The 18,303-nt window shown below is 42.3% G+C and overlaps 1 protein-coding gene across 1 annotated transcript in view; it reads right to left on the minus strand.

Annotated features, from left to right (window-relative positions):
- MAP3K2 (mitogen-activated protein kinase kinase kinase 2) overlaps positions 1 to 15,893 on the minus strand; it is a 40,191-nt gene extending 24,298 nt beyond the window's left edge. The window contains exons 1-2 of the mRNA XM_063428538.1: positions 15,650 to 15,893; positions 6,009 to 6,080 (exon numbers count right to left, since the gene is read on the minus strand). Coding sequence (XP_063284608.1) covers positions 6,009 to 6,039 — 31 coding nt within the window. The 5' untranslated portion in view covers positions 6,040 to 6,080; positions 15,650 to 15,893. The remainder of the gene's footprint in view (positions 1 to 6,008; positions 6,081 to 15,649) is intronic.
- Positions 15,894 to 18,303: the final 2,410 nt, after the last annotated feature.

Below are 18,303 nucleotides of genomic sequence, written 5' to 3' on the forward strand. Positions count from 1 at the left end.
GGCCAGGACTTGTTTGTCCACTAGGACTATGGTTAGGCCCATTTTGGACACGCCCCCTGAGTCCGAGATCCCTTTGCCGCCCCCTTACTTCCCTGTAGAAGGAAGTGATACGAGTACAGGAAGTTCTACACCCCTTCCCCCATTGTCCCCATCCGCTTCCGCTTCCTCCTCCAGTTCAGAATCCACCCCCCGTCGTACTAAACCTCCCCTTCCGGAACCAACCCCCGTTAGATCCGATTATCCTGATTTGGCGCCATTTCAAACTTCCGGTCAAGCTTCTTCTAGCTCGGCTCGGAATATTCTATTTACCGACCTTCCCCAAAATCAAGCTTCTACATCCTCATGTCTTACTACCCCCCGACCGGAACCTCTAACCGACGCCCCTCCACGTAGCCCTATACTAACCCGACAACTCACCGGTACCCAACGACCCAAACATTACCAGATGCCTCTTCGTCTGAATCCTGGGTCAGCCTATCTCGATGCCACAGGTCAAATGGTATATGCTGACCCAGTCTTCGTATATGTCCCGTTCACGACTACCGATCTCTTGAATTGGAAGACCCACAATTCCTCGTACACTGAGAAACCACAAGCTATGACCGATCTGTTCACCTCGATAGTTCAGACACATAATCCGACATGGGCTGATTGCCAGCAGTTATTAATGACTTTGTTTAATAATGAGGAAAGGACAAGGATTAATCAAGCGGCCATTAAAGCGCTAGAGGATGAAGCCCGTACTTTAAATCAAGCCAATCCAGCAGCATGGGCCGCAACACATTATCCTAACACCAATCCCGACTGGAATGTTAATGGCGCAGATATGGTTCAACTAAAAGCCTATAGAGACGCTATAATTGCTGGCATGAAAGCCGGAGGGAAGAAAGCCATTAATATGTCGAAGACAGTTGAGGTGATTCAGAAAAGTGATGAAGCGCCCAGTGTCTTTTATGACCGATTATTGGAGGCGTACCGCTTGTATACCCCCTTTAATCCGGAAGACGCAGACAATTCCCGAATGGTGAACTCCGCCTTTGTCAGCCAAGCTTACGGAGATATTAAGCGCAAGCTACAGAAGTTAGAAGGGTTTGCAGGTATGTCCATCACCCAACTAATGGAGGTAGCGAATAAGGTGTACATGAATAGGGAATCAGAAAGTAAGAAAGAGGAAGAGCGCAAGATGCGTAAAAAGGCTGATATGCTAGCGGTAGCGATCGCAGGCGTAGATAGACGGGGCCCAGATAGAGGCGATAGTAGGTGGAATAGGGAGCCCTTGAGTAGGAATCAGTGCGCGTATTGCAGAGAAGAAGGGCATTGGAGAAGCGAGTGTCCGCAAAGAGAGCAGTACGAGAGAGACCCACCCAGGGCAGGTTATGGGAACTTTAGAGGCAGAGCGAAAGGTAGAGGAGGCCCCGGAGGAAGTAATGGTAATAGAGGAAGTAATGGAAACAGAGGAAGTGTAAGAGAAGACAGGTATTATCCCGCAGCGCAAAGGTCCCGCGATAGAGAAGGTAGGGACTTCGTAGGATTGGCTGACACGGTCATGGAGGACTATTGATACCGACCGGGCTCCATCCCCCTTGGTCGAGCGGAGCCTATGGTCGATGTATCAATAGGGGGAAAAAGGAGTGCATTCATGATCGACACTGGTGCTGAACATTCAGTGGTGACTAACCTAGTTGCTCCTCCATCTGGAAGAACTATTACCGTGATAGGAGCAACTGGAAGAAGTGCTGCAAAACCGGTTCTTAAAAGTCGACTCTGTACATTGGGAGGCCACGTAGTAAAACATCAATTCCTTTACATGCCTGAATGTCCAGTCCAATTGCTGGGACGTGATCTTACAAGCGCAGATTACGTTCCTACCAAACGGAACAACATCCAAAGTTTAATGGACCTTCAGGTATTATGACATTATCCGTACCAAAGGAAGAAGAGTGGCGACTTTATACAGCGTTGACTAGCCAAAACCCTAGGAGTGATGAATCCTTATTCAACATACCAGGAGTTTGGGCAGAGAACAACCCACCAGGACTGGCCCGCAATATTCCACCTATTAAAATCGAACTAAAACTTGGGGTTTATCCAGTGAGCCTAAGACAATATCACATCCCGCAGAAGGCTAAGAAGAACATTCAATCCTATCTGGATAAATTCATACGCGATAAAAGTGGCCGAAGTGACTCCGTGGATACATCACTCCAGGGTTAAACCAGCAGCAGTCGATTCTTGGCAAGCTACAGCAGATCCAGAGAATCCCTGCAAGATCCGGTTAAAGCGCACGACTCAGTCGGAGTGACGAGGAACCTTGTGGATTACAAATTTTATTGTTTCAGGGATTGGTAAGTGAGTGAGAAGGCCATAATAAAGCCTGTCCGCTCACCGACGTGTAGTGTATAAGTCAGGAAAAGTCTCGAAGGGACCCCTGTGAAGACGAGCAGAACTCCATTCCCTGCAGCCCTTACATCCTGGAAGCTGAGGTGCCATCGCACGGACGAAGACTGAGGATGACGACGAAAGATGTGTTTTTGATAATGTTTTTATATGTGTATTTTTATATTCAGGAAGGTAGAGGTACCGACACTCCTAGCTGTGAGGTATGCATTAAGACTACAAGAACAGGTAATCATATTTCCCAGACCCTAATTTGGCATTCGCAATACGAGTGTAAAGGAGATGTATCAAGATGTAGATACTTAAATATAGAATATAGTGTATGCCATTTAGGAGTAGGAGAACCTAAGTGCTTCAGTCCAGAGTATCAACCCCGTACAATTTGGTTGACTCTCAGGAATGGAGGTCCTCAGGGGACCCTAATTAACAAAACGGTATTAGAATCCGTATATTCTTCGGGTGTTCTGCTATTTGATGCGTGTAAGGCGATATCAGGTGGTAGAAAGCCGTGGAATGTATGTGGGGATCTTAGATTGGAGAGAACGTATGGGTCTAACGATAAATATATTTGTCCCAGTAGTAAAAATAAGTATGTGAGTCCTAGATGCCCAAATAGAGATTATAACTTTTGCCCATATTGGTCTTGTGTGGGGTGGGCAACTTGGGGACAGACAGCAGACAAGGACATGATTGTGACTAAGTTGCCTACCAATCCATACTGTAAGTCCATGGAATGCAATCCAGTCCATATACTTATAAATAACCCCGTCAAGTTCTTAGATAAATATGGTAATTTATTTGGGTTTCAAATATATGGGACGGGTTTAGACCCTGGGACAGTATTGTTTATAGGGATAGAGACTGATACAGTAACCTCCCAAACCCATCAGGTATACCATTCCTTCTATGAAGAAATGAGTATAGATAATAAGATCCCCCATAATGCTAAAAACCTGTTTATTGATTTAGCTGAAAGTATTGCCGGTAGTCTTAATGTTACCAACTGCTATGTGTGTGGAGGTACTAACATGGGAGACCAATGGCCTTGGGAAGCAAAGGAGGTAATGTCCGGTTCTGAGGCAGTTGACCAATTAATATCTTCACAAGCCGATTATCATATGAGTGTTAGAGGTAAATCTGAGTGGAGATTAAAGACCTCCATCATAGGTTATGTTTGCATAGCGAGGAAAGGAATGATGTATAATACTTCTGTAGGAGAATTAACTTGTCTAGGGCAAAAAGCTTATGATGATGATGATACAAAGAATACAACTTGGTGGTCGGCTTCAAATGTCTCAGAACCATCTAACCCGTTTGCAAGATACGCCAATTTAAAGGATGTATGGTTTGATTTATCCATCACATCTAGTTGGAGAGCCCCAGCAAATTTGTACTGGATCTGTGGTAAGAAAGCCTATTCGGAGTTGCCACAGGACTGGGAAGGGGCATGTGTGTTGGGTATGCTCAAACCATCCTTCTTCTTGTTACCTATCGAAACAGGTGAGACTTTAGGTGTTAAAGTGTATGATGTGAATCATAGGAAGAAAAGGGGACCCATAGAGATAGGCGCCTGGGAAGATGATGAATGGCCTCCCCAGCGTATTATAGATTACTATGGGCCAGCCACGTGGGCAGAGGATGGTACCTTTGGTTATAGAACCCCAATTTATATGCTCAACCGTATTATAAGATTACAGGCGGTGGTTGAGATTATTACTAATGAGACCTCACAAGCGCTCAATCTTCTAGCGAAGCATAATACCAGGATGAGGACAGCAGTATACCAAAATAGATTAGCCTTGGATTATCTATTGGCAGTAGAGGGAGGTGTATGTGGGAAGTTTAACCTGAGCAAATGCTGTCTTCAAATAGATGACGAAGGGCAAGCAATAGCTGAGCTTACTAGCCATATGGTTAAACTAGCACATGTGCCTACTCAGGTATGGAAAGGGTACAATCCAAGTAGTTGGTTTGGTAGCTGGTATGAGCAGTTTGGAGGGCTTAAGGCATTGGTAGGTGGAGTCCTACTGATTTTAATGTTGTGTCTACTCCTGCCATGTCTTATACCCTTAGTAGTTAGATCTGTGCAAAGCCTGATAGAAAATATAGCAGAGAGGAAGGCTGCTGCACAAATAATGTCAAATTATAAATATAAGGCTCTAGATCAGGGAGAACCAATGCAGGAAGATGAGTGTTGAAGATTCACATCATAGACAAGTCTGGTCTGGTTCATGGTAACTTGCGGTGTATGCAAACCAAGGTTAAGTGATGCCTCAAGTAATTGTGAAATATCAAGAGGCATCAAAGGGGGGAATGTGGTGGAATCTCGGTAAAAATAAATTTAGTAGGCCGAGATTACCACGTGGCATGTGTACGTGCATATGCTGACGTATCGATCAGTTGGTTGCACGAGGCAAGATACGATCAGTAGTGTACGGAGCATGTGCGAGAATACAGGATGTAGTATTCCCCTCCTCCATTGTGCTGGACAGGCCATGCGGTCAAGCAGGAAGTTAATTCTTATTTGTATTGATTGGTCAAGAGAATGTGCGGGTGGAGCTTAATATGGGAGGAGTTATGTGCCTATACAAGGAGCCTGCACTATTGTCCGGGGCTCAGAACTTGCTGTATTTTGGTGACATTAGTCCCTCTGAGTCCCGATCGGTGAACCGAATAAAGAATCTCTTCCTTCCTGAAGAAACCTGTGTCCATCTCTCTGTGCTTGGCTTCCGTCAGTTTCTCCGGTATCAACCTCTGCACACTTATATAGCTATAGGAACACTATAGGGTTAGGAACACAAACATAGATTCCTGACATTATAGTGCTAAAAAAGCCCTGCTAGCCCCTGACACCCACTTAAAAATGTAGAAGACATACCTTTTTTCCAGCGCAATGCGGGTGCACCAGCGCTGGCTCCACCCCCAAAGTAAAGCATTGGGTTGGCGGAGATTGTCAATTCTGATTATCTCAGCCAAGGAGGTGGGGTGGAGCCAAACACCCCACTGGCCAATCAGCATTTCCTTATAGAAATGTAATCAATGCATCCTTATGAGGAATGTTCAGTGTCTAGACGCTGAACATCACTGCTGCACGTTGTTCTCTGAAAAGGCAGAGGTTACATGAAAATGCCTGCATGGACTGACTATGCAAACCAAAACTACATTAAGCTGAAGTTGTCCTGATGAGTATAGTGTCCCTTTAAGTTTTCCTGTATAGACTACAAATGCCAGATTAAATGAGATGCTTCTTTACTTTCAAAAATCATTGAGGATAAGAACAACAATATAGCAATACGAATATTGGATTTCATTTTAAGTAGGAAAATGTTGTAGTAAAGTTTAATGTACGAGATATGTTTGATAAACACAATGATATTTTGATATAATCATTATCTATGGTTTAGCCCCTTCAAGGATATCTTGTGCAGAGTATGAATATTGAGTTTGGCATTGTCTTATAATTGTGTATTGCAAGGGCTATACAGATTTTATTTTTCACTATCCTTTGTAAAAAAAAAAAAAAAAAATCAGTTTGGTAGCAATCCAATGCAGAACTATGGAATCAATCCAAAGAGTTGTTCATGTATCACATTATACAGATATAAACCTACCCATTATGGCAGCCAGCTGGTCACAGATCATGAAAGAGTGAAGAACTTCTCATGGGCAATGAGTTATTTTTCCTGAAAGAGAGAAGATCAAGTGTTAGTAACATTTTCCTAAGCTTCAGCAAAGGACCAGTAATCAAAGGTAATAAACGCAATGTTTCTGCTCCAGAAAGGACCAAAGCAGATCTCTCATCAGAAAGTCTATGTAACAAAGCATTTTAATAAAAGTCTACACATTCAGAACATACATCCTTGCACAGTGGAATGCTGGGAGCTACTCTTCATACCAAAGGCTCTGATTGGCTGCGACATCACAAGTGGTAATCCCAGCTAAACTTATTATGGCGTACAAAATAACACTAACACGACAACAAGCTCCACGTGGGACCAGTTAATACATTCCAAAAATTTCTAAAGAGACTCATCTCATGGTATCAAGAACATAAAAAGTTTGTAATATGCAGAAAAGGTCTGTAATGTAGTAGTGGATTCAGAAACGAGTGTTAAATCTAATAAATAATATTGAATATATTATTAATAAATATTAACTGGGCAGCAAGATGCCACAGCCATCAAATAGGAACACATTATGTTCAGGAGAGCCTGCAAAACTTTGTGTTTTTCTGTGCTGTTATTTAAAGATCTGTCTTAACCAATCCCTTAGCCTATTCCAAGAGAAGACCTCTGCAGCAATTTAAGTGAGATTAGTGAGCAAAGGGAAATGTGATGCATTCAAACCTGCAAAGCAGTCAGACCTGAATTACAAGAACAGAACAGAAAAAAGCAATCAGCTGAAAAAGGACAGAAGAAATATATATATATTTCAGTCCAAAAAACATGTTGCTCAGTTTCCCATGAACACTAAATAACTCAGCAGGCAGATCAGGTTACTGCCTTTAATATCACTTTTTAATTCTCTCACAGTATAAAAATAAAACCTAAGAACATCATGTGCCGACTGCAGAAGACACTGCAGACTAAATTAAACGCGGAAAGAGACAGCAATAAAAAAAAAAAAAAAACAGTTCCCTCTTTGGGAAAAGCTCTTCCAAAAAGAAAACATTTAATTTCTGATGAAAACAAGAGAAAATACAGCAAATGTCCAATACTAGTGTCCATTGCTGGTGGGCGATAAACATCTTAGAAAGCACGAGTGATCAGCATGTCGAGTGTACACTGATCAACCATGACACCACAAATACTGACAGGTGAATTAAATAACAGATTATATTGTTACAAAGGCACCGGTCACGGGGTGGAGTATATTAGACAGAAAGTGAACAGTTATTTCTCGAATTTCATGTGTGGGAAGCCGGAAAAATGGTAGGGATGCACCGAAATGAAAATTCTGGGCTGAAACCGAAAATTCAGGTTGCCCTTGGCTGAAAACCGTATGACTTTTTAAAAGTTTTTGAATTAATTTAATCTAATATGAAAAACCTCCCTTCCCCCATCTCTTTTAGTGGTCCCCCCTGCTTAATGTTTCGCTCCCTCATTTTGAGTGTTTTCACCCCTCGTCCCCAGTCCCATAGTGTTTTTTCTCCCTCCTCCCTTGTCCCAAGTGCAGTATTCTTGACTTTTCATGTTATCATTACTATCTTTCATTGTGATATATAATCATCTGAATTGTTAATGCAGGCATGTCTGTTAAACTATGCACTACAAAAAATATATATATATATTTCGGCGCATCCCTAAAAAATGGCAGAGGAAAGAGATCCGAGTGAGTTTTACAAGGGGCAAATAGTGATGGCTAGACCACTGGGTAAGAGAATCTCCAAAACAGCAAGTCTTGTGAGTGTTCCTTGTATACAGTGCTTAGTGCCTACCAAAAGTGTGCAAGGAAGGATAATCAGTGAACCAACGGCAGGGCAATGGGCACCCACTCAATGTATGCGGAGAGCGAAGACAAGCCCATCTGTTCCAATCACACAGAAGAGCTACTGTAGTACAAACTGCCTAAAAACGTAACGCTGGCCATGAAAGAAATGTGTCAGAACACACAGTGAATCACAGCTTCCTGCGTAGCCGCAGATAGGTCAAAGTGTCATGATGAGACCTGTCCACTGCCAAAAGCACATTATATGGGGAAGTGAGCATCAAAACTGGACCATGGAGCAATGGAAGAAGATTGCCCAGTCTAATGCATCACATTTTCTTTTTGATCAGGTGGATGGCCGCGTGCGTGTGAGTGGTTTACCTGTAAAGAGAGATGGCAGCAGGATGCACTGTGGGAAGAAGGCAGTGTTATGCTCTGGGCAATGTTCTGCTAGAAAACCTTGGGTCCTGGAATTCATGTGGATGTTACTTTGACTCAAATAACCTACATAGAGATTGTAAGACCACATACAAGCCTTCATGGTGATCACAAATGGCAGTTGCCTTTTTCAGCAGAATAATGCACCCTGCACACTGCAAAACATTATTCAGGAATGGTTTGAGGAACGTGACAAAGAGTTCAAGGTGTTGCCTTGCCTTCCAAATTTCCCAGATCTCAATCTGATTGAGCAACTTTGGAATTTACTGGAATAACAAATCCAACCAGGAATAATAGGGTCCTACACGATATTAGGCAGGTTTAATGTTGTGGCTGCTCAGTGTAAGTTAGTCTGAAACTCCAGCAGAGACAAGTGACGGACAGCAAAAAATATGGAAAATGGGAGCAGAGGTCATTTCAGCATAAAATACATACAAAGTAAACTGTATGGCAGCTTTGGATTATCATATTGTAGTTTTGCTTAAAAGAATGGACGAAAAATACCCAAATCCAATACCAACAGAAAAATCTGTTCTGAATATTTCAGCCAAGCAAATATCAAGCATCACTAACAGGTGCCCTTTTGAATCCATCATAAAGCCCTGTGATAGGGAACAATATAATAACAGCCGGTTTGTTCAAATACAAAATCTGTGTGACTAGTTGGTTACCGAGTCTCTGCTATATTTTTTTAAAAATAGTGGCCAAGTACTAAAGGAAAAGGGGCGATGGAACAGCTAAATCCGAACGGTTCTAAAACTGCATCTTTAATCTAGGATAGCTACTAGTTCTTTCTGCAAAGCAGCTTACAACCAACACTAGACTGTCAAAAAAGATTAAATAGAGAACACAAATGTGTCGAGCACAGTTGACATTTATATCATCCCTACAGCATCAGAAAATATATATTATATTAAAACTAAAACAATTTTAAGTTTTACACCCAAAAGAAAAACCTGCTACGCAAGGGAAAAAAACAAAACAAAAAAAGGTACTGGTTAAACCAATACTATTGTGTTTATTGTATGAATTGTACATTTTAGCCCACTTACATCTTACATTTTCTGCAATCGTAAAGCCATTTCACTCTACATGTGAAATTTTCATTGTCAATCTGCCATAATAAACAGCTGAGTAAATAAGCTCTAATTGTATGGAAAATCAACATTTAATAAAGTGGAGATTTGTTGTCCTAAGCGGGAGGGGAGAAAAACAAAACAGAAAGCTGATTGGAGTGGTCACTTCCCTTTCCTAGCAAGTAAATAAGATATTAGTGAAAGAGTATATAGTAAATGAGAAAGTATGGGGAAGACTAAAAATGCTGGCAGATCAGGTGCAGGATTTACACTATGCGGAGATGGCTTTGAAACACAGATAGACCTTTCGTTCTTCAGACCACTATTGTTACTTCTAAAATAAACAAACAAAAAGTTGCAATTTTAAAAGGCACACAAACCAACCTAACAATTGCAACTTTTATTGTAGCAGTAATAGAGCAAGGAACCTTTGGGTCAAAAATATTTTGTCAAATCATTTTAAGCAGGATGACAAACAAAAACTTGGGTTTCGTTACCACGCTGATTTCACTTCTGTATTGTCGAACCTTGGGCAACAATGACCAGCTGTGAGCAATGGGCTCTCCAAACCTTGCGAGTTTCTTTTTTCCCCTTTTTCGATCTAAAGCGGTCCAACAGCAATGAAAGGCTCTTAGTGAATTAGCCCAGGGCTCACAGAGAATGAGTAATGTCCAAAATCGGACAGCTTTTAATAAATAACGCAAAAAGTGCAACTTTCATGTTATCGGAGTGTCAGACAAGCAGCTGAGCTTTGGGTACCGTGAGAGATTTGGATTTTGTCTAGCTGCTCACACCATAAGCACTACTTAAAGCTTAAATTGCTTTCTTGCAGATAATGGCTGCAACATATAACCGGTCAGTATTTCTAATCGATTTTGAACATGAGGCTACAAAGCTGTAAATGACAAATGTTTCAATGCACTTTTCCTTTGGTAAATTCATGCAATGGTCAGTTCAAAATCATTTCTTAGGTAAAGGCAATGGGAAATATTTCATGATGTATCATTTTTAATTAAAGGTTTTCATTTTAATGAAGTAAAAAAGAAAAAAAGGGACAACTGTTTACCAAAAGTCACCACAAATTTCAAAATATGTAAGATTGTAGCAGAAGGCTATTTATAAAAAAAATAAATAAACTTTCCAAAACTTTCAAACACCCTGGCAAGACATATTTCCTAAGATTTATAGGTAGTGTCTGCCTTTATGCATGTATTACTTCAAATCTCTAAGAAATCCAGAGCTGCTCCATGTCTTACAACTTCCTGTATCATTTTAAAAGGGGTCCTGATCGTAGAAGAGGCTACTCATACATCCCCTGAAGGGCCATCATCATCTGTTGTTGAAAGAGAACATTCTAAAATCGTAGAGGACACTTATTAATGTTTAATAAACAGCCGCTGTGTGATGAAACAAGGACTTTAGAAGCTGGGGTGACAGTAATGTAATAGTTGTACAGTCACTTATGGTGTATTAGTAGTTTTTGCAGAGATCTGGGAAAATAGAAGCAGCCCACCAGTCGCAGTGGAACTACAAATGCCATGATGATCCCCAATTTTCATGCTGCTCAGGGACAAACCCACAGGCAGAAAGATATTTTAAAAATGTCTTCATTTGTCATAGAAATGATGTTGAGGCATACTGAAAGGATCACTATAGGGTCAGGAACACAAACATGTATTCCTGACCCTATAGTGTTACCACCATCTAGCCCCCCGGATCCCTCATGCCTCCATAAATATGGTAAACATCTTACTGTATTCAAGCCTGAAGCTGTAAATCTGCATGCTGTTAGACTCAGAAAAACAAGCAGTCTGCTGACATGTGGTAGCCTGATCCAATCACAGTGCTTCCCCATAGAATTGCCTGAGAGTGACAAAGAGGCAGATCAGGGGCAGATCCAGCATGATTCAAACACAGCCCTGGCCAATAAGCATCTCCTCATAGAGATGAATTGAATCAATGAATCTCTATGAGGGAAGTTCATTGTCTGCATGCAGAGGGAGGAGACACTGAATCACAGGATGCTCGTGCACAGTGCTGCCCTGTGCTCTGCTGACAGCAGATCTGAGTGGATGAAGGCATATTATGCCTCCATCAACTCCGAAGTCCCTCTGGTTCACTCGGAGTGACTGCAACTGGAGGTGTTCCTAGCTTTCAATGTAAACACTGTATTTTCTCAGGAAATACAGTGTTTACATGAGAAAGGCTGCAGGGAGCTATAGTTCTCACCTGAAAAACATCATTAAGCTGAAGTTGTTCAGGTGACTATAGTGTCCCTTTAACCCCTTAAGGACACATGACATGTGTGACATGTCATGATTCCCTTTTATTCCAGAAATTTGGTCCTTACGGGGTTAAGCATATAAAGTAATCCTTCAAAAAGACTCCAACTAATGTGAACTGTCTTAAAGGAACATTCCTGGGGTAAAAATAAATACCAAGTACTCAAGGTAAGCAGGAAGACAATTCTCCTGGCAGTTTGACAGCCAAGAGGGCAAAACAAAAGAGATTTATAAAATTACCTTTTTCAATAGAAATTAGCACTTTGACAAAGTAAGAAAGAGGGGACACTCAGTTAACCCGTGAACCATTTCAGTAATTTGAAATGCTTTAGGGGTTTCTTTAATAACTGCTTTAAGGGCATATGGTAGGTATGTAATGACGGTGTAACTTATAAAAATTATGAAATATTTGTAAGGAACTTTCACCCTGGTTTGGCACAAAAAAAAAAAAGTGTATTCACTGTAGCAAGTTGAACAACAAATTACACAAAGGAATATGCCAAGTCAACTGTAGTGGTTATGGTGTTTTGAGTGTTGGATTAAAGCAAAAATAGTCAAGCCGCGACCAACGCGAGGATTTCTTCAAATAAGCCGTTTGCCCCAATATTCGGATTTCACATCTGTACAGTTGGCAATTTAAACACCACAGACTCTGACTGATGCAGAAAAACTAGTCTGTAGACTCCGAGACACAGCCTAAAACATCCAGAACAATGCCGGTAAGGAGTCGCACAGGATAACAATAGGAAGAAGAGTATGTTAAACCAACCATCTATGTTGGTTCTGTATTGGAAGGGAACAAGTTTACCTAATAAGGTTTTATTTTAGAGAACAGAAATAAAGATATCCTGACAGAAAGTAGACTATGAAAGTCTCTCTGGAACGGATTAACATAGACTGTCAGCAAATAATTGGCAAGTGAGATAGACCGAGAGAGAGATAAGGTAACAAGGGGCTGTACGACAATACTATGCACAACAGGTTTACCATAATTGCTGTGCGACTCTACATATTAATTAATAGTAATGTTTCAATGCATTACTATTTCATGCTTGAAGCATTTTACTGACCTCATATGAAACACTGCAACTACACTAAACCTCATGTTTGGATGAAATCTGGGCTATGTTGAAATATCTGCACAATTGTTCTTTTTTTGCAATCACATTGCATGCATGAAATGTTTCTTTTTATTAACTCTCCCACAGAAAGAGGAAGCACTGCACAACTCAAAAATAACGTGTTTCAGCATTCAAACACAGCACTTTGATAAGTCAGAACAGCAGTGCACTCAAACTTCACAAACACACAGTACAATAAACTGATCCCTCCAGCAGGTAATAAACACAGGACTCTCGGAATCGATCAATTCCAGGGATCTGAAGGTACAGGACTAATCCAAAGCAAGAACTCAAAACTCGATATAAAGTCCATGTAATGTACCTGTAAATGTAAAAGAAATGACAATGTATGGAGCACTTTGGAATGTGATGGTGCTATATAAATACAAAAGCATAAAAATGAACAGACACATTCATGATGCGGTCAATAAACACTTCAATTAATCTATTTATTGTTACTCTATAAACAAACAAAAAAGATGATTCTACAAACCAATAGCTCACTCTGTACCAATGTGTGCAAAACAGGTAACAAATAAATAGTGGCTGAGTGGGTGCTATTGCTAAATAATCAGAGATCAAACAAGAAAAACAGGCTAATCATATTAGCTCTTCAAAAGCACCCATCGACATCACAAGAGTACTGCAAATATAGCTCTGAGGTCCTCGCTCCCTTCACCCATGTACTGGTAAAAATGTCCTGTTTGTTTCTTGAAATTAACTTTAAACACACAACATTCCTACAGGTCATTAAGACTTATTCTTGACACAGATATACAAAAAAAGAGTAAATTGACTTTATACGCTAAATGTAAATGTGGCAAATTGAAAGGTACACAAAAATATAAAATGTTGAAAAATTCTCCAATTCAGCTCAATTCAAAGCTTGGCTATTTGAGCCTCAATTTTGTTATTCAGATTTCAATTTGTTATGTTTGGTGTTTAGTAAATAATCTTGAATTGTGGGGGATTTTGAGCTTCCAATAGTAACACAATTATTAAAGCTTCCAAAAGACTAGTACGTCCTATGTTGCCATTAGTCAAATGTAATACAGTTAGCAACCCACACTGTCAAACAGACATAGCAAAGCATGCAAGCAGTAAAGGGATGGGGTGTGCAGAGCTCTTAAAAACTTGTTTGGCTAAACATAATTCTAAAACGGCTTAGAAGGGACATTGCTCACTCATTTAAAGCGATGATGAAATTTGTATTATTTACGATAGTGTTTGTTATTTGTGACCGTTGAGCTGATCTGCAATGTATGGATTTGACACATAGGTGGTAGGGCAGATCTTATACACAGAATATACAAATAGTTACATGCTGTGTGTGCAACAAGAGCAAACTCTGTATTGCAGCGATTCGGACCTCTGGACCACAGAGATTTTTGAGCTAGATATCTCATGATGCCCAATCAGCTCCTGCCTTGGTAAGATTTGGGACATGGTAATATTGCCAAATTAGGGGGGGACAAAGTGTAGGATCCAGGGTGTTAATGGGCAGCAGATATGAGGTCCCTGGCATGATAACACCAAGTCAGGAGGTTCAGCGATAAGAAGATGATGCTGTGCAACATTAGCAAAATGCAGGGACATGTGCATGACTTCAGATTAGTAGGTATTGATTACCCTTAGCCATCACTGAATGTGGGAGCACAGATAGGTACAGCTGATGTAGCCAGAAATGCTGGGAGGAAAAACGGCTAAAATGGTGAGAGTGCGCTGTGGGCAAGATTAACTAAGGTGGGCACGGTGTGATGTGAGGGGGGATGCAGCTAATTTGATGGAGTACTCTGTGGGGTACATATGTTGTGCTCCTAAGGGTACTATACAGAGAGTAAAGCTCAAATAGAAACCTTGAAGTCTAATATAGTGCCGCTCAATTGGTTATATGCAAGGAGTATGATCAATCATGGGCCTCAGAGAGTTTCATACAGTAAGTAGGACTGTCAGGGGCCACACCAGGTGTCTCACACAGTAAGTAGGACACTCAGGGGCCCCAGGGGGTCTCATAACGTTAGTAGGACAGTCAGGGTCCCCCACCATACAGTAAGTAGGACAGCCAGGGTCCCCCACCATACAGTAAGTAGGACAGCCAGGGTCCCCCACCATACAGTAAGTAGGACAGCCAGGGTCCCGCACCATACAGTAAGTAGGACAGCCAGGGTCCCCCACCATACAGTAAGTAGGACAGTCAGGGTCCCCCACCATACAGTAAGTAGGACAGTCAGGGTCCCCCACCATACAGTAAGTAGGACAGTCAGGGGGCCCCCATACAGTAAGTAGGACAGTCAGGGGGCCCCCATACAGTAAGTAGGACAGTCAGGGGTCCCCCATACAGTAAGTAGGACAGTCAGGGGTCCCCCATACAGTAAGTAGGACAGTCAGGGGTCCCCCATACAGTAAGTAGGACAGTCAGGGGTCCCCCATACAGTAAGTAGGACAGTCAGGGGTCCCCCATACAGTAAGTAGGACAGTCAGGGGTCCCCCATACAGTAAGTAGGACAGTCAGGGGTCCCCCATACAGTAAGTAGGACAGCCAGGGTCCCCCATACAGTAAGTAGGACAGCCAGGGTCCCCCATACAGTAAGTAGGACAGCCAGGGTCCCCCATACAGTAAGTAGGACAGCCAGGGTCCCCCATACAGTAAGTAGGACAGCCAGGGTCCCCCATACAGTAAGTAGGACAGCCAGGGTCCCCCATACAGTAAGTAGGACAGTCAGTGGCCCCATACAGTAAGTAGGACAGTCAGTGGCCCCCAGGGGCCCCATACAGTAAGTAGGACAGTCAGTGGCCCCCAGGGGCCCCACACAGTAAGTAGGACAGCAAGGGGCCCCCATACAGTAAATAGGACAGTCAGTGGCCCCCAGGGGCCCCAAACAGTAAGTAGGACAGTCAGGGTACCCACCTGTCCAGGGAGCAGCCTCCCCGCCCCCAGCCCTCTATACCCGGGCCGGGGGCAGCTCTTCTCCCAGCCGAGGGCCAGTCACATGGGCTCCCAGGGGCCCAAGCTCTGTACTCCGTCACAAAATGGCGGCCGGAGCCAGAGCCAGGAACCCGATGGCTGAGCCCCCCCACACTGGGCCCTGGGCCCCCCAATCCTCCGGCAGCAGAGACTGGCAGACGGGGCTCCCAGGAGCCGAGAGTCCGAGCGGCGGCAGCAGAGACACCCGGAGACAGTCCGGCCAGTACGACGTCACACGGGGGCGGGGCCTGTCAGCAGCGAGCGCTATACACCCGAGACACAGCTCGCTGCACGGACCGTGTACCACAGGGCCGCCATCTTACCGGAGACCACCCCGCCTCGCTCTAATGGAAAGGGACTCCGACAAAATGGCATCCGAGAGCGCGAGGTGAGGGTAACTCTCTAGTGTCTGATACCAGTGACGGCAACAGGGGCGGGGCCATGAGAGGGACGGGGGCGGGGCCATGATGGGGATAGGTGTTAAAGGACCACTCTAGGAACCCAGACCACTTCAGCTTAATGAGGTGGTCTGGGTGCCAGGTCCAGCTAGGGTTAACCCATTTTTTCATAAACATAGCAGTTTCAGAGAAACTGCTATGTTTATAAATGGGTTAAGCCTTCCCCCTAATCCTCTAGTGGCTGTCTCACTGACAGCCGCTAGAGGCGCTTGCGTGATTCTCACTGTGAAAATCACAGTGAGAGCACGCAAGCGTCCATAGGAAAGCATTGTAAATGCTTTCCTATGCGACCGGCTGAATGCGCGCGCAGCTCCTGCCGCGCGTGCGCATTCAGCCGACGGGGCGGAACGGAGGAGGATCAGAGGAGGAGAGCTCCCCGCCCGGCGCTGGAGAAAGGTAAGTTTTATCCCCTTTCCTCTCCCCAGAGCCCGGCGGGAGGGGGTCCCTGAGGGTGGGGGCACCCTCAGGGCACTATAGTGCCAGGAAAACGAGTATGTTTTCCTGGCACTATAGTGGTCCTTTAATACCTCGAGCTTCACCCCTTCCCGCCGTTAGGGCGCTCTATACCGTCCACATTCAGTGGGCTTTAAAGCCGTAGCGGCGGCATAGAGCGCCGTAACGGCTACAGCCCCTGGAGCGCCCGGGATACTCACCTTACCGGCGCTCCGCCTTGGGAGGACTGCCTCACAGCCCAGGCAGCCCCCCCCCCCCCCACGGCAAATCAGGCCCCCGGGGGCCATGGGATCGCTCTCACAGAGCACTCACAGAGCCATTACATGGCCCCCTATAGCTGGCTGGGGATCTCCCAGCAGGGGGACTGTCTGGAGTGTCACACAAAAGTAATACAAAAAAATCATTAAAACATGTGTAAAATAAAATACATATATTTATAAATATCTACTATCTGTGTATATATCTGTTATATATCTAATATATGTAAATATTATATATATATGTAACGTCATACAAAGTGTATTTTAATATTAATATAAGTATATATATTAATATTAAAATACACTTAGAATGACGTTACATATATATAATATGTACATATATTAGATATATAATAGATATATACACAGATATTAGATATATACGTTTAACTACAATAATACATAAATAAAATAAATAAATAAAATATTGAAACAAAATTTAATATAAATTATATATGCATATGTAATTTCATTCTAACTGTATTTTGTTATTAATATATATTGGTAACAAAATACACTTAGAATGACATTCTATATATATCTATCTATCTATAAAATACAAATAACCGCAAATATATATATATAGAGTTAAATACATATAATTACATAAAAGATTACATTAGTATACACGTAGAATTTAAATACCTATAAATGTATATATATTAAATATCTACTTGTATATTTAAGTAATCTTTTAACATAATTAGGTGATTTGATTAATTAAAATTTGATTGACATACCTGACAACACAGGGAGAAAGTGCAGAGAATTTAATTCGCAGGCACTATATTTGACCCTGTAACTCTCCAAGACACCATAAAACCTGGACATAGGGGGGTACTGTTTTACTCGGGAGACTTCGCTGAACTCAAATATTAGTGTTTCACACTGGTAAAGTGTATTACAACGATGATATTTTAAGTAAAAGTGACGTTTTTTGCATTTTTTACAAACAAATGGCACTTTTATGGTCTATATTATTGTTGTAATATGTTTTACTGTTTTAAAACACTAATATTTGTGTTTAGTGAAGTCTCCCGAGAATAACAGTACCCCCTGACATTTAAATTTGCCAAATTGGTTTTGTTGCCTTTGAGAGCGTATGGTAGCCCAGGAATGAGAATTACCCCCATGATGGCATATCATTTGCAAAAGTAGACAACCCAAGGTATTGCAAGTGGGGTATGTCCAGTCTTTCTTAGTAGCCAATTAGTCACAAACACTGGCCAAATATTTGTTATTTGCTTTTTTCACACAAAAACATATATGAACGCTAACTTTGGCCAGTGTTTGTGACTAAGTGGCTACTAAAAAAGACTAAACATACCCCACTTTCAATACCTTTGGTTGTCTACTTTTTCAAATGGTATGCCATTACGGGGGTAATTCTCATTCCTGGGCTACCACACCGTCTCAAAGGTAACAT

This window comes from Pelobates fuscus, chromosome 8 (assembly GCF_036172605.1).
Source record: "Pelobates fuscus isolate aPelFus1 chromosome 8, aPelFus1.pri, whole genome shotgun sequence".
Classification (NCBI taxonomy): domain Eukaryota; kingdom Metazoa; phylum Chordata; class Amphibia; order Anura; family Pelobatidae; genus Pelobates; species Pelobates fuscus.